Source organism: Microcebus murinus, chromosome 4 (assembly GCF_040939455.1).
Source record: "Microcebus murinus isolate Inina chromosome 4, M.murinus_Inina_mat1.0, whole genome shotgun sequence".
NCBI lineage: Eukaryota > Metazoa > Chordata > Mammalia > Primates > Cheirogaleidae > Microcebus > Microcebus murinus.
In genome coordinates, this window is record NC_134107.1 from 14,648,947 (window position 1) to 14,673,944 (window position 24,998).

General features: G+C 56.7%; 1 protein-coding gene across 1 annotated transcript; it reads right to left on the reverse strand.

Annotated features, from left to right (window-relative positions):
* CD5 (CD5 molecule) lies at positions 1 to 23,353 on the reverse strand. The gene is made up of 11 exons (XM_012778336.2): positions 23,204 to 23,353; positions 11,868 to 11,906; positions 8,272 to 8,571; positions 7,728 to 7,790; positions 7,133 to 7,474; positions 4,822 to 5,115; positions 4,041 to 4,166; positions 2,874 to 2,927; positions 1,482 to 1,601; positions 852 to 943; positions 1 to 457 (listed from the first exon to the last, which is right to left on the reverse strand). The coding sequence occupies exons 1-10, from the start codon at positions 23,253 to 23,255 to the stop codon at positions 855 to 857; spliced, it is 1,479 nt and encodes a 492-aa protein (XP_012633790.2). The 5' UTR covers positions 23,256 to 23,353; the 3' UTR covers positions 1 to 457; positions 852 to 854.
* Between the last annotated feature and the right edge of the window lie 1,645 nt (positions 23,354 to 24,998).

Here is a 24,998-nt window from a genome sequence, read left to right on the forward strand (position 1 = left end):
GGAAGTACAAAAAGCATTATTTACAAAGAACATATTAAAAATGCGCGAGCCCAGGTGTGAGCTTCCTTGTCGTTCCTTATCAGGGTCGGAGTCGAGGGAGCTGAGTTCTGCTGGCGCTGCTCCCCCCGCCACAGGGTTGGGAAAGGGACCCCCTTCTGGACACCCCCAGTCTCTGCCTGGAAGGCTGCTTGGCTCCGGGCTCCGCCCACCCCAGCCTCCTCACTTGGAGTGGCCGGCCGAGCTGTGGGTCGTGGAGGTCCCTGTGGGGCCAGGGCCCAGTGGGGTGTGAGAGCCAGCCTGCCCCTGCAGGGCAGCAGCACCTGTTTGAAAGGCACCCTGGCCTCTGTCCACGTTCTGTCTGGCGTAGAAATTGGGGTGTCATTTCTGAGTGGTGAATGCAGAGTTTTCTCAGGATAAATATGTCTGGCTCTTGGTTTTTTGTTCCTGGCTCCCAGTTCTGTGGGGTGAGAAGGAAAGGTGTCAGAGGAAGACACCGGGAGGTTATTCAGGGAGATGGGGCAGGCCCCACGCCTTGGGCTCCAGGTTGGGGACAGTGGCTGTTCTGCGCCAGGGGCTTCTCCATGCTGGTAGGCTGGTGTTGCTGTGGGGTGTTATTCCATCATAGAGCTCGTAGGGGCTCCCGACTGCATGGTCGTGTGAGTGGAGTCTACGAGATGATTTTTGAGGTTCCTCTGCTCTAATTGACAAATCAACTCCCATCACCCACATTGCTCAGGGTCCTCTGTTCATGTTTGTGCAGGTGGGGACAAAGCGAGGCACCCGGTGGCTGATGCTTATCCCCAGGGCCATGGGACCCCTGGTGCCGGGCGTCAGACTGGAGACAGGCTCACCTTTCACAGCCTCTGAGCCCCGTGCAGATCATAGTCGCTGTCGGAGGAGTTGTCGGGCTGGGCGGAGGAGCGACGCAGGGCCCCTTCCAGAGCTGGGAAAGAAAGGAGGCTGTTTGCAGGGGGCTCGCAGGGCCTTGTCCCGCCAGGCTACACAGAGCCGCCGCCCACAGTGGGTCTCAAGATCAGAGGGTAGCTCTAAGAGCCAGTGACAGCCTGGTATCTGTTTTGATCAAGTCAGGCAAACGTTCACTAATGATGCTGAACTCTAGGCTCCCTGGGGCCCAGGCCCTTGCAGCCCACTTAATGGCTCTCTTCTGGCTCCGGGAGTCAGAGGGGCCTCATTTACCAGGCTTCTCGGGGCCCTGCAGGGAAGCGGGCCCATTAGGTCACAGCAAGGCTGGGGTTAATGGCGTCTGAGTGCATTCTTCTCTACAGCTGAGGCCTGTGACTGCTGTATATCCATCCTGCCCTGCTGTGACCTGCTGTCTAGCAGGCAGTTTGATCCCCTGTGCCCTGGGGCCTTCCTTCTCTCTTTGGGCCATCACATGACCTTCATGGCATCACGTGACATGTCTTGGCCGGCCTGTTTCAGCTCTGCCTGCCTGCCTGGGAGCTCCGGCTGGCACTTACCTGGATAAGCGGACACGTAGGAGTTCCTGGGAGGCTGGCTGTATTCGTTATCCACGTGGGAGGCTGTGGGGTTCTCAACCTGGGACCGGACGGTGGCCGTGTGGTTGCGGTGGAAAGACACTGAGCGGGTGCAGGAGACAGCGGCATTAGACCTGCTGCTCTGTCCTCTTCCTCCGTCCCCAGCAGGTGCCCAGAACTTTAGAACTTTAATTTCCCATTCCCTTTACATCACATGGGCAAGGGCGAAGGCACCCAGAGCCCCTTCAATACCTCCCCCCACCCTTTCTCCCTGGGGAGGTCCACGCTGGCAGGGCCAGCGGCAGACTCTCAGAGCGGCCTTGGGCAGGCCGGCGATCTGATGGACGGGGCGGGGCCTTCCATCGGCCAGTGGTTCATCCAGCATTTACCAAGCAGAAGTGACAGGGCACATAGGCTCCCTGCCCTTCAGGAGCTGCGGGCTTTTAGAGTATAAAAAAGATTGAACAACACAGAACCTTTTTTTTTTTTTTTTTTTGAGACAGGGTCTCACTCTGTTGCCTGGGCTAGAGTGCAGTGGTGTCGTCATAGCTCACTGCAGCCTCAAACTCTGGGGCTAAAGCAATTGCCTGGCTAAATTTTAAACTTTTTGTAGAGATGGAGTCTTGCCCTGTTGCTCAGGCTAGTCTCAAATTCCTGGGCTCAAGTGATCCTCCTCCCTGGGCCTCCCTGAGCCACTGCACTCAGCTTGAACTTGTGAAGGGGACAAATGTGGAATGGGTGGCAGGAGGTGGGATATGGCTGTAGCCACTAGGGTGGCTCGGGCAGTGGCCCAGAGAGAGGACGAAGACCAGGGGTGGGGTGGGGCTGGCTGCACCAGAATGTTCTAAAGCTGTCCCTGAGTTGTCCCATGATAAAACTAGCTTGGCAGCCTTTCCTAACGTATCCCTGCGTCGCAGATGAACAACGCAAAAAGGCCCATTGAGGTTCTGATAAGTCCTGAAATAAAGAGCCGTGTTTAGCTTTGCTTTAACTCATGATTTTCCCAATCTGTGTGGTCATGGAGTCCTCGTTCATGAGTGCGACCTTTTGACAGCCACTGGCCGCTGTGTTGGGGAATGTGCCGGTGGAGGTGAAGGCCCCTGGGGGCCCCAGAGACAAGGCAAGAGACAGGGGACACATGGTCTCTGAGGCTTCCGTGGTAGAAACCGCCCAGCCATCTGCCCCATCTAGAAGCCTCAGTTTTCCCCGGTGTGGGGACATCTCTTAGCCACAGTCACACCTTAGACGGGGACCGTGGAGATCACAGGCCTCAAGTAGCCACGGGCTTTGTCTGTGGTCAGCAGAGAACCTTGTCTCTGCCTCTGTGGCCTCTATCCTGGGGCCAAGGGAGGCCCCGCCTCTGGGGACACTTACTGTTCTGGTTCATTCCCGTGGGGCCAATCCACTGGCGTTGCTTCCTCTGGCGGACTGGGCAACAGACAGGAAAGGCGTCAGGACAGGTGGGGGCGGGGCGGGGCCCGGGAGGGAGGGAGGAGGTGTGGGCGCTGCTGAGGGCCGGGCCGCTGGGTTCTCAGGGTCTGGAGTTTCTCGGGGCCTCGGTTTTCTTTTTTTTTTTTTTGAGACAGAGTCTCACTTTGTTGCCCAGGCTAGAGTGAGTGCCGTGGCATTAGCCTGGCTCACAGCAACCTCAATCTCCGGGGCTCAGCGATCCTTCTGCCTCAGCCTCCCGAGTAGCTGGGACTACAGGCATGCGCCACCATGCCCGGCTAATTTTTTGTATATATATTTTTAGTTGGTCAGTTAATTTATTTCTATTTTTGGTAGAGACGGGGTCTCGCTCAGGCTGGTTTCGAACTCCTGACCTTGAGCAATCCGTCCGCCTCGGCCTCCCAAAGTGCTAGGTTTACAGGCGTGAGCCACCACGCCCGGCCAGGGGCCTCAGTTTTCTAACTTGCCCAGGAGGGGAACCGAGCTGCGGAGGGCGCAGAGGTGGCTGGTTCCCCTGGAGAATCAGCCACAGGTGTTTAGAACCAGACCTGGGCAGGCGCTGAGGGCAGCCCTGCCCGCTCTGCGCTTTCTGTCCCCAGCCTCTCTGAGCTCACTTCCTTGTCTCTGAGTGATTGTCTCCCGAGTTCTGCAAGGCGGGGACAACCTCTGCCTTCGCAAGCTGCACAGCTGCCGGTTTGGTAGACGAGGACACAGGCTCAGAGAGAGGAAGTGGCCCCGTCAGCATGCTGGCAGCTGGCAAGTGGTGGGGCCGGGCCTGGGACGTCTGCTGCCGTCAGAGGCCCTGCTGATGACACCGTGGGCCGCCTCCGCAGCCTAGGGCATGGCCACACCCTCTCTCTGGCCTGGAGGAGATCTCACTGGGCCGCAGATATGGGCAAATCAGTGATTATGACTTCCCTGACTTCCTGTGACTTTGGGCAGGAAAAGGCCAATGGGGAGGGGGTATCTGGGGGTTGCAGCAGAGGTGCCCTCGGCCCAGCCCTCTCGAGGTGGGACCCCCCTCCCAGGGTTCCTGCGCAGCCCCTCATCTCCGCATGTGGGCACAGAGCCACGAGGGGCACGGGCACCTACATTTCTTCACCACCTTCTTGTAGGCCAGGGGACCGAACACCACCAGCAGCACCGCCAGGAGCAGCAGGGCCAGGATGACGCTCGCCACGGTGCCGGCTGCCGGGCCCCTCGGGTTTGGATCCTGGCCTGGGGGAGGGGAGGATCCGGGTCAGTTCTAGCCCTGGGGGATGGAAACTGCCCACCCCAGGGAAGCTGCTGGCTGCCCTCACCCACCCTCGCTCTTTCTGGGAGCTCCCCAAGCCTGTGTTTAAGGCAGTTACCTGTCTGGCTGTCCCTCCGTTGCTAGAAGTCTCTGCTACCCATTCATCCATCCACCATTTATCATCTAACAATTGATCCTCCAGCTGTCATTTGCCACCCTCGTTATAAACTAACTCTACCATTTGCCATCAATACAAGTATACGATTGTGTGCCGGTGGCCGGGTAGCCCTCTCTTTATCCGTCTGTCCATCCATCTCTTTTATCTGTGTTCAGTTACCATTCATGCGGCGAATACATACCGTCTACCCTTGATTTTCTACCTTCCATCCTGGAACGTGGAAGGGAGAAGGGAGAGCTCTGCCACCCGTCAGCTGCCCTGCCTGTTGCTGTGCCCGCTCCTTAACCGTTCATGTTCATTGCTGTCTGCTTCTTGCTCCCAGTTCCCCACGTTCCCTCTCTCCCTCCTTCTCTGGGGCTCTCTAGCTCCTGGGGCTATCCTTGAGAGACATGCACCCTGACCGGTCCTAGCAGGGAAGTTCAGAACTGCCCTCCACCCACCGTGGGCCGGGGCCAACTCACATGCAACAAACACCCTCTTGCAGTAGGATTTTTTCTCCCAAAGCTCATGGCACTGGGACAGCTTCTCCTGGGAACAGGAAAACCCCTGGGAGGTCGTCTTGCCGGAGTCCAGCACGTGATAGGAGTTGACACTGCCACACTGCTGCTCCTGGCACACCTCCTCCCACCGCGCCGTGCCCTTGGCCGGGGAGCTGTCGCACAGGGCTGCCCACTGCGTGCCCTGGCGCACCTCCACGCTGCCTTCACACACGCTGCTGCCCCCCACCAGGCGGCTCTGCACCTTGGGCTGGAAATCTGGGAGGGGAAGCAGTGGGAGGTGAGGGAGCAGGTATGGCCCTGAGCCTGAGTGCTGGTCCCTGTGGTCCCATGCCCCCTGCGAAGGAGGGCCCTGACGGGCGGGGACACTGTGGGACCACCGGGACAGGCCGCCTTCCTCTCTGCCCTTCCCTCCTTCCCCGGACTAAGCTCTGCCCCTGTGCCTCTGGCAGCTGGTGGCACCATCCTGACATGCAGCCACACAGGCACTTTCTGTCCAGAGGCTGGCAGTGTGGCAATGCCTGTTGGCAGCCACCAGCAGGGAGCTGGCCCCCTGCCAGGTGGGGCAAGTGACAAGTGTGGGAATGGGCTCCACCTGGGCCCGCTTCCCTCTTGGCACTGTCCGCTCATTCTCCTGCTGCACCTTGGCAAGAAGGAGGGATTTTCAGAAGAGGGAAACTGAGGCTCAGGGAAGGGGAAGACCTCCTGCTCTGAGTCCTGGTGGTTCAGAGTGGGACAGAACCGGGGAAGCCTGCTGCCCAGGCCATGCACCCTGAGGGCCAGGCTTTCAGCACGCCGGGCCTGGCCTGCCAGAGACTCACGTTCGTTTCTGCTTGCCGGGCGCTGGGAGTCCAGAGCTGGGGCCCACGCAGGCTCAGTTTAGAGCGAGCTGTGATCTCACCAGCTTTGGCCAGTTTCCATAGCAACACCTACCTTCAAAGCCCTATCGAACCTATTTAGAAGCAGCTTCAAAGGCAAGAACCCTGGGTATGGTTTTGCCCGTGTAGCCTGCGGGAGGGATCCTAGCAGAGGGTGAGTGGGGCTGAGAGCCACCCCCTACTCTCCTCGTTGGGCTAGGGGACCCTCGGGGGCTGCCTGTGCCCAGAGGGGGCAGCAGTTCCCTAATTTGCACCATGTACCCAGTGGTTTAGGGCTGTCCTGCTTGCAGGATCCAAGGAGCCCAGCGCAGTGCCGCCCAGATCTGTGCACTCGAGTCACTGGGGGCCTTGCTGAAATGTGGATTCTGACTCGCAACGTCTGGGGTGAGGCCTGAGAGGCTGCATTTCTGACCAGCTCCCAGGTGCCACTGTGGGTCCAGCACCGCACTGTGCATAGCCGAGGCTCAGACGACGGGCTCCGGAGTGACACCGCTTGAGCAGAAATCCCAGCTAGTGCTCTAGGTTACTGGGCAAGACATTTGACCTCTCTGAGCCTCAGCTTCATCATCTGCAAAAAGGGGTAACAATAACACCCACCTCCTAAGGTCACTGTGAAAATGCGTTAATTAAAATGCCCTGGAATGGTCCGTGGCATGAAGCAAGGTCCCGGGAAGTACAGTGTGGCCTTCCCCGGGACACTCCCGGGATGGGACCCGCTGCCTCTGGACCTGGTTCCTGACTGGCCTTCCTTGTTTTGAGCTGTGGTCACTTCCCTTTAATTTCCCCCATCGGTCCTGGGTTGGCCCCCTGGGGTCTCACAGACTCAGTCTCAGCTGCCTCCTCCCCTCGGTCTCACCATCACTATTCTCTCACCTGTCGCCGTGGCTCTGGGCCCTCTGCAGAGACCCCCAGGCCTCAGGGGCCTCCCACCTCTCACCATCTCTGCATCCTCAACTCGCAGGATCTATGCATGCCCCTCCCGCAAGGCCCGCCCTCAAGTGCTCTGTGTTTGGCACAAGCCACAATTCCCGCCTACAAACCCTTCTCCCTTTTCCTCCCCAAACCCACAAGGAGACCTTGCCTTCTGCTGGAGTCCTGCTGCCTCCACTTCCCCATGTGGCAGCTGAGCCAGCGGTTCCTTTGGCTTTGATCGGTGTTGCTTTGTGGAGACTCCCAGGTCACTGAGTGTGTGTGTGCCCTCCCCCCGCCACCCCGTCCCACCTCTTAGAGGCCAAGGATCAGGCCTCAACCTCCCTCGTGTTCTCCACGGTGCCGGGCACCCTGCGCTGCAGGCGGGGTTTGCAGGGCATGTGTGTCCCCCGGCCTTGCGGGGGTGCTCCGGCTGCGGCCATCCCAGAGCAGCAGGAGGTGCGGGGGCTGGGCCGGGCCTCACTCACCGGAGCAGACGATGGCGAGAGCTTGGCCGCCCTCCTGGGGCTGGACTTTCCTGAAGCACTGTTCCAGGGAGGCACAGCTCGAGTTCTGGATCTTCCACCGAATCGGCAAGCGCCCGTGTTCCCGGAGCTCTCCTAGGTCAGGTGCTCTGGTGGCCTTGGCCTCTGGCAGGTGCTTCAAGAAGGAACCGCAGTGGAGGGCCGGGCACAGGAACCCTCCCAGGCTCTGGATGCTGTCCTGGGCCTCGTAGGCGATGGTGCCCCCCAGGCTGCCGCTGTAGAACTCCACCACGCCGGCACAGCGCAGGCCCCGGGGCCCTGCCACCAGCTGCAGCCTGGGAGGAGCTGGGCGAGGAGAGGGCAGGGCCGGGAGCCAGCCTGAGTGCCGGCGTCTGCGGCACGCTCGCGGCATCTGCTCTCTGGCCCCAGCCCACTGACAAATGCCGACTGACGGCTGGCCTTGGGGGTAAGGTCCCTAATATTGCATATGACACGCTTATACTGGAAATTCCCACATTTCACAGAAATTCAAATGGAACCAGGCATCCTGGGTTTTCATTTGCTAACTCTGACCCCATGAAGGTCAGAACCCTCTTACCTGTGGGCTCTGGCGTCGTTATGGGCGGGGGGCTTGTGGGCGGAGGTGTGGTCGTCTTGGGCTCTGCAATGACATGATGAAGGTGACTCTGGGAGAGGGAATGGCGGGAGGACAGAGGAGGGAGGAAGGGGATGTGGCCGGGGGTGGGTGAGGGAGTTGGGGGCAGCCGGCCGTGCTGAGACAGACCAGGTGCTCTCGACGTAAGTACCACTTGCCACTTTAAGTCCACCTGGTCCACACATTGTCTCTAAGCCTCCTGTGAGGTGGGCAGTACCACCCACTTTACAGATGGGACAATGGAGGTTCAGAGAGGGGACACTGAAGTTAGCAACTGGCAGAACCAGGTCCTCCTTTTCCGTCCTACCAGACAGGTGCCGGTCCCTGCAGTCCCTCGACCAGTGTATGTGTCTTGGGGGCTGCTGGTTACAACCAGGGACCCTTCACCACTTCCACCAGCCTGCTCAGGCGCCAGATGCGGGCCCGGGGCCGGCTCCTCGGGGCTGGTGCCCAGGCCAGGGTGCCGTGTGGCTGGCTGGCTACCCACCTAGGCAGATGAGGCTCAGAGGTTGGCACCGGCTTTCCGAACTGCAGTTGGAGAAGGACCCCACATGCCCTCGGCAGACGATGTGGTTCTGGGCTCTGCTGAAGTGCGGCAAGGGGCCCAGGTTCAAGGCCTCCCCACAGCGCAGCTTCTGGCAGACTTTCGAGGCCTGGCGGGCGTCCTCCCGGCGGTCTGGGCTCCGGCCCCAGCTCTGGCTGCAAACCGTGTGCCACCGGCTCCTGAACTGGACTTCCAGCAGGCCCTGGCACCGCGAGTTGGAGCCGGTTAGCCTCCCCTGGAAATCTGAGGGTCAGAGAGGGGTTCAGGCTGGGTAGGGCTGTCCACGGTGGCCCCCCACAGCTCGGCGAAGTCCCCTCCTGCCCCCTGGCTGCCTTGTGAGCTCCATCTCCTCTGGCCCTGCAGGCACTTTCCAGAAGCCCAGGCTGGCGAGGTCCTGGCCCAGGCGGCCTTTAGCTGCACCCAGGAGGGTGGGGCTCCAGCTGTCAGAGCCGGAGGGAGCTTGGAGCAGGGGGCAAGGTGTTCTCAGCACCAACCATCCAGCAGAATCACCCACTCCTGGAATTCTGCCTCAGTAGGTCTGGGATAGGGCCTGATGTCTTTTTTTTGAACTTTTGAAATCAATTTTATGGAGATACAATTTCCATACAGTGCAATGAACTCACATGAAGGGTACCCGTTCAGTGGAATTTGACAAATGCACGGAACCACCACTATAATCCAGATATGGAACATTTCCACCACCTATTTAATACCGTGTTTCCCCGAAAATAAGGCCTACCCATAAAATAAGCCCTAGCAGGATTTCTCAGCATTTGCACAATAGAAGCCCTGCCCCGAAAATAAGACCTAGTGATGAGTGTGGCTATGTAGTGAATCTGCACAACCCATGCATTTTGTCACAGAGCGGTAAAGAAGACGAGCAGCCCTTCTCAGCTGCCCCATGAGAGCTCTATTGCTCGACAGGAGAGATGGGGGCCAATGGTTCTAAAGGAAATAGAGTTGTAAGAAATTCAGGATGGAATTCGGGATTTGGAGAGTTATTATGATGTTCCAGAAGAAGACGACTTAACTATATTTGAATAAATGCAGATTGTTGCTCCGTACTTAAAAAAAAAATAACACATCCCCTGAAAATAAGCCCTAGGGTGTCTTTTTTGTGTTGTTTTTTGAGACAGAGTCTCGCTTTGTTGCCCAGGCTAGAGTGAGTACCGTGGCGTCAGCCTAGCTCCCAGCAACCTCAAACTCCTGGGTTCAAGCGATCCTCCTGCCTCAGCCTCCCGAGTGGCTGGGACTACAGGCATGTGCCACCATGCCCCACTAATTTTTTCTATATATATTAGTTGGCCAATTAATTCCTTTCTATTTATAGTAGAGACGGGGTATCGCTCTTGCTCAGGCTGGTTTCGAACTCCTGACCTCGAGCAATCCGCCCACCTCAGCCTTCCAGAGTGCTAGGATTACAGGCGTGAGCCACCGCGCCTGGCCTAGGGTGTCTTCTTGAGGAAAAATAAATATAAGACCCTGTCTTATTTTTGGGGAAACACAGTAGAAAGTTCTCTCCTGCCCCTTTACAGTTAATTTCCCTGAATGCACCTCAGGCAACTGCTGATCTGCTTTCTGTCACCAGAGATTAGTTTTGCCTACTCTGCAATGTCATATGAATGGAACCATATAGCATGTTTTTTTTTTTTTTTTTTTGGTTTGACTTCTTTCACTCAGCATGTATTGGAGATTTATCCATGTTGCTGCATGTACAAGGGATTCATTCTTTTTTACTGTTAGATATTTTATTGTATGGATACGCCACAATTGTTTTCCATTCACCATTTGGTTTGTTTTCAGGTTTTTTTGACTACTATATAAATAAAGCTGCCATGAACATTCATACGCAGTCTCTGTGTGGGCACTCGTTTCCATTGCTCTTGGGTAGATACCTAGGACTGGAATCGCTGGGTCATAGGCAGGTATGTGGCTTTTGCGATTTTATAAAACTTCAGGAGGGGAAAATATTCGTACATATGTGTGCGCTCGTATTTGCATAAAGAGCTTTTGGAAGAATACGCAGGGCACAAATAAAAGTGGTCATTACCTGGGGTTTTGGGGTGGGCGGGACAGATGGGCTACAGAGATGGAAGTGAGACTCTTCACTTTAGATCATTTTATATTTTTAAATTTTTGAGCCAGATGAATGTGCCACCTATAGAAGAATTTTTGTAAACGGCTCTTCCAGGTGACTCTGCGGTGGAGGGTTCCCTGGTTGGGAACCACTGGTCAGGCTGCCTTTTTCTTTAGCTGAGGATGCTTTAGGGCCAAAGCACAGGGCCAGGGCTCGCCAGGGTCACCTGGCCAGTTAGAGGCCAAGCGGGCTAACTTTGGTGGAACCCTTCTCAGGCTTCCTGCCCAGTGAGTTGACACATGACAGCTTCACCAGGGACTGGATTTTTTTTTTTTTTTTTTTGAGACAGAGTCTCGCTTTTGTTGCCCAGGCTAGAGTGAGTGCCGTGGCGTCAGCCTAGCTCACAGCAACCTCAAACTCCTGGGCTCGAGCGATCCTTTTGCCTCAGCCTCCCTGGTAGCTGGGACTACAGGCATGCGCCACCATGCCCAGCTAATTTTTTATATATATATCAGTTGGCCAATTGATTTCTTTCTATTTATAGTAGAGACGGGGTCTCGCTCTTGCTCAGGCTGGTTTTGAACTCCTGACCTTGAGCAATCCGCCCGCCTCGGCCTCCCAAGAGCTAGGATTACAGGCGTGAGCCACAGCGCCCGGCCCAGGGACTGGATTTTATTCCCATTTCACAGGTGGGAAAATCGGGGCTCAGGAGGGTCAAGCATCTTGTTAGATCTTGGAGCTAGGACATCAGTGAAGGATGCAGGTCCCAGCTCGGGGCCTGCCAAAGGCCCTGCAGCCCCCTGTGGCTGCACCATGGCTTCGTGAGCCCCTCCAGCCACATTTCGCCACAGACACATTCAGCATGATGCTATCCCAGTCAGTGCGGAAAAGAGAGGTCTGTGGTGAAACAAGTGTGGGAACTGCTGGGTTAAAAATGGTTTAACATGTTTCTTTGCTGCGGGACTTCTCAGAGCCTTTACCAGGCCAGTGCCCCCAGTGGGAGATGAGGTGTTGCCTGCCCTTTATCCAGCACGTTCCATGGAACCCTATTTGGGAAATGCTGGCCTCTACGGCTGGACATTCAACACAGTACAATCTGGCCCAGCTCCTGTCTGTAGCCTCAGTTGCAAATGGCTTTGACTGTGAGCCAAACACAGAAGTGGGGAGGAAAGAGGGCTTTGCAAGATGCATTTGTGGGCCGGTATGTTTTCTGTGCATAGTGAGTGGGTCATCATAAAACTGATGGTGAGAACCAGCATTCGTGTGGCGCTGTGTGGCCAGGGAGGACACGCACCCCCATGTGGGCATCTTAAACGTGCACATGTCCGTGTCCGTGTGTGTGGTGGGCCTCACTCTGGCGGAGGTGATGGCTTCTTGGTCAGAAGGTCCCCCTGTGGCCTGATGGGACTGCAGCCCCACTCTCCCCCTGCCCCGGGCCTCCCTCCCTGTGGCTCTTCCTTACCTGGGTCGTCCCAGCTGGGCCCTCCGAGGCAGGAAGTGACTGCAGAAAGGAGAGACAAAGTCAGGAAGTGAAGCCTCCCACCCTGTCCCTTCTCCCCGGCTCACCCGCAGCCTGAGCAATGGCCCCTTCTGCCTTCCCCACGCCACTGTCACGGGGTTCGGGGCAGGGATCTCCATGCTACACCTTGGAACTCCTAAGTGATCATGAATTCAATTTAGTGGGTTGCAACTATCAATTTGTTTTTCCTTTTAAAAAAAATTTACTTTTTAAATGAACACTCAGTGAAATTGATTTTTGTTTAGTGCACAATTCTACAAATATTAACAGGTATATACGTGCGTGTGACCACTGTCACCATCAAGGTGACACGAGTTCCATCACCCGCCCCCAGATTTCCTCATGCTGTCCCTTTGGTATCCCTTTGTAGTAATGCAACCATCAATTAATTTCTTTCTTTCTTTCTTTCTTTCTTTCTTTCTTTCTTTCTTTCTTTCTTTCCTTCTTTCCTTCTTTCCTTCTTCTTTCTTTCTTTCTTTCTTTTTTTTTTTTTTTTTTTTTTGAGACAGAGTCTCGCTTTGTTGCCTAGGCTAGAGTGAGTGCCATGGCGTCAGCCTAGCTCACAGCAACCTCAAACTCCTGGGCTCAAGCGATCCTACTGCCTCAGCCTCCCAAGTAGCTGGGACTACAGGCATTCGCCACCATGCCCGGCTAATTTTTTTTTTATATATATTAGTTGGCCAATTAGTTTCTTTCTATTTATAGTAGAGACGGGGTCTCGCTCTTGCTCAGGCTGGTTTCGAACTCCCGACCTCGAGCAATCCACCCGCCTCAGCCTCCCAGAGAGCTAGGATTACAGGCGTGAGCCACCGCGCCCGGCTTTTCTTTTTTTTTTGACAGAGTCTCACTTTGTTGCCCAGGCTAGAGTGAGTGCTGTGGCATCAGCCTAGCTCACAGCAACCTCAAACTCCTGCGCTCAAGCGATCCTCCTGCCTCAGCCTCCCGAGTGGCTGGGACTACAGGCATGCGCCACCATGCCCGGATAATTTTTTCTATATATATTTTAGTTGGCCAGTTAATTTCTTTCTATTTATGGTAGAGACGGGGTCTTGCTCTTGCTCAGGCTGGTTTCGAACTCCTGACCTCGAGCAATCCGCCCGCCTCGGCCTCCCAGAGTGCTAGGATTACAGGCATGAGCCATCGCGCCCGGCCACCCTCAATTTCTTAACAAACGAAATGGACTAGAATAGAGAATGGCAGATGGCACCGTGCTTTGCAAGGGTAAGGACCACGTTTTGTGCACTGGGGGTTGCAATGTAAAAATGTCCTTCTCGTTGCTTTCAAAGAAGTTTGAACTCCATAGTTCTAGAGAACTGAGAAATAAGCCAGAGGGGGAACTGAAGACAACATTTGCTACTTTCCAGTAACAGCTCCCAGTTTCTGGAGAAGACCACAGCTCAAAGAGATGAAGGGACCCGCCCACCGCAGCAAGCTCGCGTGGCCTGAGAGCCCACCCTCTGTGCCCACCAGCTGCAGCAGTTATGGCGCAGGGGCAGTATTTTGGTTTCCATCTGTCTCACTCCTGGGCTTCCTGCTCGGAGGGCAGCTGGGAACAGCACTGGGCCAGGGAGACTACTTTATACGGTGAAAAGCTCTTCAGATTGCCTGTGAGATATTGTTGCTGGGCATTAAAAAATAGGTGTGTTTAGCGGGGCACAGTGTTGCACACCTGTAGTCCCAGCTACTCAGGAGGCAGAGACAGTGGGATTGCTTCAGCTTAGGAGTTCGAATCCAGCCTGGGCAACACAGTGAGACCTTGTCTCTTAAAAAAATAAATAAATAAGAGTGTTTAAAAACAAAAGGCTGGGGCCGGGCGTGGTGGCTCACGCCTGTAATCCTAGCACTTTGGGAGGCCGAGGCGGGCGGATTGCTCAAGGTCAGGAGTTCGAAACTCCAGCCTGAGCGAGACCCCGTCTCTACCAAAAATAGAAATAAATTAATTGACCAACTAAAAATATATATACAAAAAATTAGCCGGGCATGGTGGCGCATGCTTGTAGTCCCAGCTACTCGGGAGGCTGAGGCGGTAGGATCGCTGAGCCCCGGAGATTGAGGTTGCTGTGAGCCAGGCTGATGCCACGGCACTCACTCTAGCCTGGGCAACAAAGTGAGACTCTGTCTCAAAAAAAAAAAAAAAACAAAAGGCTGTTCTTGCTTGAGTGTTCTGAAGCTGGTGGTAGAATTTTAAGGGGTGATATGCCCCCACCAGCCCATCCTCCTCCCAGAGCCAGCAAGACTCCTCGTAATGAAGTCACTGTGGTCCCGTGATAAGTTCCCCCATCTTTGCAAGATCCCATCATGGTTGCTCTAGGAGTCATGGGCCTCAGAAGATTATTCTCACAAACAGGGAGTGTCAGGCCGGGGCAGAGGCCAGAGCTCTGGCCTGGGTGGAAAGGGATGGTCCAGCTGTCAATCATCTGATCTATGGCAGCCTCAGGAGGACATGGGGCAGACGCCCAGCCATCGTGGTCACAGAGGAAGCACGAGGCCCTTTGCCCTGTCCTCACCTCTCACCCTTGACCTCCCACTCCCACTTCCCTCTGGTCCCAGCTTCCCATGGAGACCAGAGCAGTCTACCTTTAGGGAGTCATTCCTTTGGCTAGGTCATGAGGGCTGAGGCAGCTTGGAGTGGCGCCTGTGGGGAGAGGGACCCCGAAGATCTGCCCGCCGGGGCTGTCCGGCACTGGACAGGCAGTCACTGGTAACTTTCTACCACTCTGAGACTGAGTGTCAGTTTTGCCATTTCCTGCCTGTGGGGCCCAGGGAGAGAGTCTCCCGGCTCCCCCGAGCCCCGTTTTCCTCATTCATAGCATGGGGATCAGACTAGGAGCAGCTTTCCAGCCATGCGAGGATGCCACGAAGTAATCTATGCAAAGCCCAGCGCCTTCCTGGCCGGCGTTCAGCGCTCAGAGCTGGTGTTACTGGCCCGTGACGAGCGCTGGGCCTGGGGGGCCCTCGGGGGCTTTCCCAGCGGGAGGATTCCCAGTCCAGAAGCAGAGAGCCGGGCCACGGGGCTCACCACTTGCCTTTCCCACAGATAGTCCCCGACTTACGATAGTTCAACTTAGGATTTTCCAACTTTACAATTGGTCTATGGGGCATTCAATGAATTTTTGACTTATGATCATATTTTAAACTCACTATAGGTTTATCGGGCACTAAACCCATTGTAAGTCCAGGAGCATCTGTATTCCGCAAGTCATCACAGTCAACCTTCATTATTAGCAGTAGCTACCAATTATTGAGCACCCACTGTGTACTTGGTACTCGACATGGTTCATCACAGATAATATTGTTAATCTTCCACACGGCCTCCCGACGTGAGTTGAGTGTGTTCATGGTATAAACACACTCGAGGGCAAGTGTCCTGTCTGGGGTGATATGACCTGCAAGTGGCAGGACCTGGATTCAAACCACGAGTCTGACTTCAAAACCCAAACTCTCTGCTCTCGGCCACCCAGTTGCTCCTCCAAAGTGCCAAGTTTGGAGACACAGAGATGAACGCGACCCAGACCCCCTGGGGGCAGGGACTGGCCTGACCGTCCTTGCGGGTCCTACATGGGACAGCCCAGGTGGTGCCCAGGAAAGACCGAACAAGCTGGAGAAATTCTAAAACACTGAAATTCTAGAAAAGAAAATGCCGTGTTGAGAGAAGGTGTCTATGCATTCCAGGGCGAGGCCTCCCTCCGGGCGCCTGTCTGGTCCTCACATGAGCAGCGTTTCCTCCCCTCCCCCCCGTGACCATCATCATCACCATCGTCACCACTTTTACAGCTTTCACTCTTCCAGGCCTTTTTACACATTGACTCTCTCAGTCCTCACCCCAGTGCTATGAAGCAGGTATTATTATTTTGGTCCCGAGTTTATAGATGAGGACACTGAGAGAGGTTAAATGACTTGTCCAGGCGGCTACTGAGCACTGGGGCCGGGACTCTGAGCTGCCCGCCTGGCACCGAGTCTGCGCTTTTGCCCGCCTGGCCAGGCTGCCTCCCTGCCCTTCCATGGGGAGCCCTCGGCGTCCTGCCCCGTGTCTCACCGGTCCCCGCATGTCCCTGGTGTGTAACTCTGACCAGAGGGAGTGAACCTGGGGTTCTGTTCAGTCAGTTAAACATGCTGGGGGAAGACTTAGCCGTGAACTTGCTGTGTGATCTTGGCAAGTCACTCAACCTTTCTGGGCTTGGTTTCCTCGTCTGTAAAGTAAGGAAGTTAGATTCCTCTATCCCTCACCTTCCCCTTGAATCAAATTTTAAAAACTATGCAGAACAAATGAAGCTTGGTTCTGTGGTCTGTCATCTTGAGTTCCTGATGTATCTCAGCAGCTGGTGGGGGGCGAGCAGAGGAGGACAGACATTGGGTCTCTGTTCTTTCTACCTGTCCATGAGCACGGTCATGTTTTGGTGGGCCACAACCTATTTTCATTCTTTCAGCTGCTTCTCAAAGGGCTCAGACTCACACTCTCCTTCCCCTGAACCCTGCAGACTGTACCAGGGGCTCCCTGACGCCCTATGGCTACAGCTCACCCCTGCCCTGGGCTTCCTGGAACCCCGCAGCCTGAGACCCAGTGCTCTGCGGCCGCCAGATCTGTGAGCAGAAGCCTGGGACTGCGGGACCACGAGGCTGGAAGCATCGTGCCATTTCCTCATCTGCCATCGCACCTAGACCCCGAGCAGCTGGGGCTGGGAATGAAAATTCTCTGGGGGCACCTTCTTCCCCTGCCAGCGTCCCCTTGGAACTCCCACAATTTAGGGCTTGGACTGGGCAGGCCTGGACAAAACCCAGGGCCAAAAATGCCAAAGAGGCTGGGCTCAGCAGCTCACGCCTGTAATCCCAGTACTTTGGGAGGCCGAGGTGGGAAGATCGCTTGAGGCCAGGAGTTCGAGACCAGCCTGGCCAACATGGTGAAACCTCATATCTACAAAAAAATTAAAAAATTAACTGAGTGTGGTGGTGCACAACTGTGGTCCCAGCTACTTGGGAGGCCGAGACAAGAGGATCACTTGAGGCCAGGAGTTTGAGGTTATAGTGAGCTATAATTGTACCACCGCATTCTAGCTGGGGTAACAGAGCAAGAACCTGGCTCAAAAAAAAAAAAAAATCATATAAAATAAAAAAGCCAGAGAGAGTTGGAAGGCTTTTAATTACTGTCCTCAAGCCCCAGCTGCTTTGACCCTGCTGGCCCTGGGGTCTTGGTGAGGATTAGCTGAGTTCCTGAAAGCAGCTCCGAGACCCTTAAAGCCTCATCCCCTACCTCCCCCTCCTCTCGGCCCACAGTATTCGGGAAGAACCTCACTGTGGCCCTTAGTTTGCCGTCCCATGTGCCGCATTCCACCACGTGTGAGTTTTGTCTGCTTTACACAGTGTTCAAAAATTTTCGAGCCAATTCTACAAAAAGATTTCTTGCGATTTTTCTTTGCTTTTTAAACAAATCCTAAGATTCCAGATGTTTTTGAGCAACAAGACATGCTGGCCACACTGGCTGCATGACCCAGGCAGTGGCCGTGGCCCGTGCCTTCTGTTTTGCCAGCGCCTCGGTGGCCTCCTACCATCGCCATGTGTCTGGAGAGCCCTGGCTTCAAGCACACGGCAGTGTCTGCAGCAAGACGAATGAATTTCACACTCAGCGGGATGCATCGAGATTATAAATAGTCTCCCATTTGTTCAGGTCAGGATTTGCACCAAATGCGTTTGTCAGAGATTTGCAAATCCTTTTTGGGTTTTGGAATTGCAGATGAACGTTTGTGGACCTGCATGATCGGTTCCATTTTACAGATGATGAGGCCATGGCAGCGTGCAGGGGCGAGTACTCACCCAGGAATTTCCCCGGGGCCAGCCGGCCTCGGACCCCGCACTCCTGACCTCCGTCTCAGACTCACTCCTACGTCCTGCTTGGACCCTTTGGCATTTGCATTCGAGGCCCCTACAAGCTGGGGGATGGAGGGCAAGGGCGTGGCCTGCTTAAGGGCCAGCGGGCACCTGGGGACACGGGGAAGGGCTGGGACATTACCGATGATAGTGACAATGACAGTGCCCCTGCCCTGTGCAGGCCCCAGGGTGAGGGTTTTCACAGAAGACCCCGTTTCTTCCCTGAAGCCCTGTCTGAGGGAGGCTGTCACCAGCCTGTGTCACAGATAAGAAACCTGCGGACTGATTCAGCTTGGTCTGGAAGTCAGGCATTCCCTTCTTTCCATAAAAAGCGATGCCCTCCGTCAGCCCACAACCCTCTTCATAACCACAGCCATCCAAGTACGTCAGGCGCAATGTGTCTGTCTTTTTGGGGAGGACTCTGGCTTTTCCTCCCTCGAACCCTCTACGTTGGCTGACTTGGAAGGTCAGAAACACCTCTGTTCTGAGACAGCAGTCGTCAGTGTAGCCGTGTCTAACGTGGAGCCGTGTTGGGGCTTCCGGAAAACAGAGATCGCAGGGGCCAAAGTCTTGTTTCTTGGGCTGAACCCCAGAAGAAGTGGCCGGTTTCCGATGAGGAGCCTTTTATGTGCAAAACACACATGGAATCCCACTGGGTTTAAACCAGGGAGGCCTGGGGAATGGAGCCCGCTGGCAGGGTCTTTAATTTCGCTCACCCGGGCCCTGCACCCGTGAGCAGACGGAGCATGGTGGGCAAATGGCCTCTGCTATTTAAATTGTTATTTCTCTCTCTCCCCGGCAGCCTGGTGTGTCTAATTGAATTTGCATGAGTTTCATGCCATGTATGGTGTCTCTGCTGTCACAGTGACAAGCCTTTGTTTTTGTTCAGAGCTTCACGTACTCCGAAGCTCTCTCATGCACGAGGGCTTGTTCTTTCCACCCATAGCCCTGTGAAGAAGGGACCATTTTCAGATCAGGAAATTGAGGTTCAGAGAAGTTGAGTGACATGCCTAAGTTCACGCAAGCAGCTGGTGGTGCAGTCAGGACAGAAACCCTGTCTCCATCACCTGACAGGGGCCCCTGGGAGTCAACCACGGGGAGACCCCAGAGTCTGCTTGCCCCATGGTACAAATGGAGGAAACTGAGGCCCGCGGGGAGGCTCCCTCCGATGCCTCCATGGGAGTCTGTGGTGGTGCCTAGGACCCTTGTCGCCTCTGCCGACTGCCACTACCCATTTCTTATCCTGCTCCTTTGGCATCTGTCCCTCTGTGCCCCCAGGGAGAAGGGAGCGTTGGGTCCCTGTGGGAACCTCGAGAGTCAAGCCCCTAACGGACATGATGATGATGGTGACAGTAATGGTGATGGCAGTGGCAGTTATAGAGGACGTGATCCAGGCCCACAATCTCCTATCTGCAATTCAAAATCCAAAATTCCAAAATGTTTTCTCGTGCATTTTCGCGGGAGGGTGTTAGTTGTCCTCACCGGGTCCCTCTGAGTGTGCAAGCTCGTATGTTTCACTGCAGAAACGGGCATGCGTGCGATTATGGGGTGTTGCCCCTGACCTCGCTGTGCGTGTTATAAACACACAGTACCTACGCGATATAACTTTGCACAATCTGAAAACTTCTGAGTTCCCAAACACATCTGGCCCAGGGTTCCAGATTAAGGGCGTGAGGACCTGAAGAGGTGAGAGTTGGGGTGTCTCCTCTACTCACCCCTGCTCCTGCGTGGCTCTCCAGTGCATGGGAGGAAAAGCCCAAGTCCTCACGGAGGCCTCGCTGGCCCATGCGGCTGCCGTGTCTCTCCACTCGGCCCTCCACCTGCAACCCACCTCCCCAGGCCCCCGCGGTGGGCTCGCTCACGTGCTTCAAGCACTGGCTCAGACACTGTCCTCTCCTGAGGCCACTGAACCCTCCCTAGGTTCCGCATAACCCCGGTGCCCCCTGTCCCGGCTGTCCCCACACCTCTTGTGACTTTCTAGCACTAGCTTAGTTGTCTCTTGCCTGTCTCCCTGTTGCACCCCGACTACCCAGATCCACCAGGACAAGGATCTGTGACTGCTGTGTCAAACAGTACACTGCTGTGTCCCTAGCACTTATAGCAACGCCTGGCGCACAGTAGGTGCTCAATAAATCCTTGCTGTCTGAATGAATCTGATAGAATTATTGCAATTATCCTTTGAGTTAAGCGCAGCTAGGAGCCTCTACTTTTATAGATGAGAAGGCTGAGGCTCCGACAGGTGTTCTTGTCATTTGTGGGTGGCCAAGTAGAAATCAGGCCTAGGTCTGCATTGCTCCAAAGGCCCCTTCTACAGGACTGCACACATGTATGCACACATGCACGCACAGCACACACACACACACACACACACACACACACAAGTAGATGTTCGATCACTTCTGTCAAGTTTAGCTGAATTCTCTTCCTGCTCATTGCCAGGAAAACCTCTCTGAACTGGTGGAGCCGGGCAGAGACAGAAAGGCCAGTGCCAGCCCTCGGGCCTCCGGGTCCCTCCATTCCTTGCTGGGGGCAGGGAGCTGAGGGTCTGCAAGGAGCCTGATCCTTTGTGTGCGGAGCCAAGGGCCTCAGGTCTGCAGCCCGGACAGTGGCCTGCTTCCAGCTGGAGCCCCTCCCTCCTCCACTGTGGACGCCCAGCCGCTCTCGGCCCGTCCGTCCCTGCTGCCTTTGCCCTGGCCGTCCCCTCTGCCTGCGACCCTTTTCCCTTTTTCTCTGACCTCTCAGTTGAGAGGTCACCTCCTTAGACAGGCTCGCCCTGCCTGCCCAGCCCAGCCTCCTAGTGCACACTGCATCGTGCCTCAGCCAGCGGTGCCCTCATTGTGCTTGTCACGGGGTGTCAGAATCCGTGACTGCTGCGGGCGCTGGTTTACTCGTGTTCTCTAACGGGTCTCCTCTGTTGGCTGGCCAGACCCATGAGGCCAGGGGCTCCTGTCTTGGTCGCTGCTGTGTCCTTGGCATTTTGCACAGAGTTGGACACACAGAAGATGCTCAGTAAATATGTACAGATGAATGAATGAAAGAATGAATGAATGAAGTAATAGTCTGTGCAAGAGGATTGCGGGAGAGAGGTCGACGGCTGGGCGGGCCTCTGGCGAGACTCTCCTCCCTCCCGGGTCCTACCTCGCCTTGTGTCTTGCTGAAGCTCCCCATGCCTTGATGTGTTTCGTCCCGATAAGCCTCCGTAACAGGCTATTGCCATTCCGAATTTACAGATGGGGAAACTGACGCTTGTGGAACTAGTCCAGTGTCACCCACCGGCAAGTGGCAGACTGGACTCCAAACTGCAGTGGTCAGAGCCTCCCCACCCCGCAGGTGAGCCCCAGGTGGGCTGGGGCTGTGGGGAGCCCTGGTCTGTCGCTGGCACCCCAGGCTCCCCCAGTGCCCAAGGTCTCCAAGGCCTCACGCCAGCCAGGAGGCTGCGGCGTCCCCTGGCTGTGGCTCAGAGCATCTCTTCTTGGAAGGGCTGGAGGGGCCTGTGCTCTCTGCGCCCAGCCTCGGGCCTGGCCCCCAGCGGCCGCATATCTGCTGGGGGAGGTTGTGTCCCGCGGCCGCTTCCCGGCATGGAAGTGGCCGGCAGGACTTTACTCCTAGCTGAGGGTGTACCACGAGGGCAGGAGTGCTGGCCGGGGTCGGCTCTGCTGCCCGCCAGCTGCTCTGCCCTGGGTTTGCACTGGCTTTTCTCCGCGTCACAGGCTGTTGTGGCGCTTACAGCAGAAAATGGCCTCAAAAGTATTTTCTGAGCGGTGACCACCTGAACTAGGGGAATGCTTGTCACCCGCCAGTTCACACCAACAGACACGCCGGGGACCATGTGCCCCTGGGCTTCCAGATGGCCCCATACTGGGGGTGAAGGTGCTGTCTGCAAGTCCTGACTCTGGGTTGCGTTGGTCCTGCTGGGAGCCTCGCCCCGTGCTGGGATTCGGGTGGGAGGGCCGCGGAGCAGGACCCCTGCCCATGCCCAGCTGGAGCTTGGCTGGGCCCAGCCTCCCTGTCCCGGGGGTCTGAGGCCACAGGTGAGGGGCAGGTGGAAGGGTTGAGGGCCTGTTCCTAGGAATCCCCAGGACCAAGGAGGCCACAGCCGCTGCTTGGCAGGGTCCCGGAAGCCCATCGGGGGCCTGCCTCTAGGCCTCTGGCCCGGGGACGGAAGGCATTTTGTACCTCTTGTTACGTGGGATAAGAGCCATGCGAACATGTCTGCACATGAGCCAGCGTCACATGTGTTGGGGGAGGTAAGCCTGCGTTTGGAGGCCATGGGCCTGGAAGCACACGCACAGCTCTCACACGCATGCAGACTCACACGCACACTCACACCTACACACCCAGCGTCTCTAGGAGGGAACCGAGGCTCCCTGCTCAGGCAGACAAGGCCCCTGAGTCCTGTTTTGTTTTTTTTTTTTTTATTGGAGACAGTCTCACTCTGTTGCCCGGGTTAGAGTACCGTGGCGTCAGCCCAGCTCACAGCAACCTCAGACTCCTGGGCTCAGGAGATCCTCCTGCCTCAGCCTCCCGAGTAGCTGGGACTACAGGGATGCGCCACCATGCCCGGCTAATTTTTTCTATATATTTTTGGTTGTCCAGCTAATTTCTTTCTATTTTTTATTAAAGACGGGGTCTCTTGCTCAGGTGGTCTGGAACTCCTGACCTTGAGCAATCCTCCCGCCACGGCCTCCCAGAGTGCTAGGATTACAGGTGTGAGCCACTGCGCTCTTGAGTCCTTTCCCTCCAAACTTCAAGCCGCCCGCTTCCTCCCGTTATCACCCTGGAGCAAGCCTTCCCCACCCTGCCACACCTTCTCGGCCCGAGGAAGCAGTCAGGTCTCCCCCAGGTCACACCCCCTGCAGTATACACTAGGGGACATCGGGGTCTGGAGAGGCGTGGGGACCTCGCTGAGGTCATACACGGTTGGGCTTAGAACCGGGGCTGAAGTGGGGGCAGACCCAGCGAGTGCTCACGCCCCCCAGCCTGGCTGCGTCCCTCTGGGACCGCCCGGGGCGATGTGTGAGGGGACAGGGAGCTACGCTGTGTCCTCAGAGGCGGCCTCGCCCTACCACCGCGACCCACTGTCTGCCCAGAGCATCATCAGAGCTGCCTCGGGAGGTGGCGAGACTCCTGTCCCTGGAGGCAACGCAGTAAAGGCCGGGCACCCACATAGGACATGGGCCAGACGGCTTGGTCTTGGCATGGGTTCTACCTGGAAGGGTCCGGTAAGGCCCTGGCTGCACCAGGCCACCAGGGGTGAGAAGCAGGGCTGGGAGCCCAGCTGGGGCTGGGAGCAGATGGGGATCCTGGTGGCCCAAACCTCCCCGGGGCGCCAGAGAGGTGGCGTGCGGGCCCAGGGTCAGACTTGGGAAGAACTGGGATCTCAGGTGTCCCGGCCTCGGCCCGGAAGAGGTACTCACCCAGCACCCCCAGCAGGTACAGGGTGGCCGGCCGCGGTTGCAGAGACCCCATGGGTGCAGCCTCTTCCCGTCCCAGCGTCGGGGCGCTCGCTCCCGGGGGTGAGGGTGTCTGGCCCAGCGCCTGGCTCCTGGGGAGGGCGGGGCGGGGCGGGCGGCACACGCAGGGGCAGGGGCGGCGGGGAGAAGCAGTGTGGGGCCTGCGTCATCTGTATTTGAAGTTGAACTGTCAACTTCCTCCCAGAAACCATCTGCCCCAGTTCGAATGGCGGCCCTGGCCGCTGCCAGCTTCCTGCCTGGGGTGCCAAGGCCGGGGCAGCACCCGTGGCCACCACACTTGGGGCCGGGCCACACATTCTGGGGGACAAGGCTAGGGCAGCGCCCGTGGCCACCACACTGGGGGCTGGGCCACGCATTTGGGGGACGAGGCCGGGGCAGCACCCGTGGCCACCACACTCGGGGCCGGGCCACACATTCGGGGGACGAGGCTGGGGCAGTGCCCGTGGCCACCACACTGGGGGCCGGGCCACGCATTGGGGGGACGAGGCCGGGGCAGCGCCCGTGGCCACCACACTGGGGGCCGGGCCACACATTCGGGGGACGAGGCCGGGGCAGCGCCCGTGGCCACCACACTCGGGGCCGGGCCACACATTCGGGGGACGAGGCTGGGGCAGTGCCTGTGGCCACCACACTCGAGGCCGGGCCATGCATTGGAGGGGCGAAGCGAGGGCAGCGCCCGTGGCCACCACACTCGGGGCCACGCATTGGGGGGCCAAGGCTGGGGCAGCGCCTGTGGCCACCACACGCGGGGCCGGGCCACGCATTCAGGGGGCGAGGCCGGGCAGCGCCTGTGGCCACCACACTCGGGGCCGGGCCACGCATTGGGGGGCGAGGCTGTGGTGGGGCGCCTGGAAGGGGCTGCCTGGCTCCGGCCGAGGGCAGGCCTGGGGGAGGTGGGGGCGAGAGGCCCCGGGTGGAGTGGCCCAGAGGGCTCCAGGCTGTGCTGGGGTGAGAGGCCGGGAGAGGGGACGTCGCGTCGGTCTTGCTGCAGACTCTGGCCCCAAACCCCTCGCTCTCCCTGGGGACGAGGTCAGCGTTTAGGGGAATCCCCACAGGTGTCAGTGTGCCAGCAACGCCAGAGCTGAGCACCGCACTGTGTGTGTGTGTGTGTGTGAGAGACCTCCGTGTTGATGTCTGTGCGGTCTCCATGTCGGCGTGTGTGGTCTCCATGTCGGCGTGTGTGGTCTCCATGTCAGCGTGTGTGTGTGATCTCCATGTTAGTGTGTGTATGATCTCCATGTCAGTGTGTGTATGATCTCCATGTCAGTGTGGGTGTGATCTCCATGTCAGCGTGTGTGATCTCCATGTCAGTGTGTGTGTGGTCTCCATGTCAGCGTGTGTGGTCTCCATGTCAGTGTGTGTGATCTCCATGTCAGTGTGGGTGTGATCTCCATGTCAGTGTGTGTGATCTCCATGTCAGTGTGTGTGGTCTCCATGTCAGTGTGGGTGTGATCTCCATGTCAGCGTGTGTGATCTCCATGTCAGTGTGTGTGTGGTCTCCATGTCAGCGTGTGTGGTCTCCATGTCAGCGTGTGTGTGGTCTCCATGTCAGTGTGTGTGATCTCCATGTCAGTGTGGGTGTGATCTCTATGTCAGTGTGTGTGGTCTCCATGTCAGCGTGTGTGTGTGACCTCCATGTCAGTGTGTGTGTGGTCTCCATGTCAGTGTGTGTGTGATCTCCATGTCAGCATGTGTGATCTCCATGTCAGCATGTGTGATCTCCATGTCAGCATGTGTG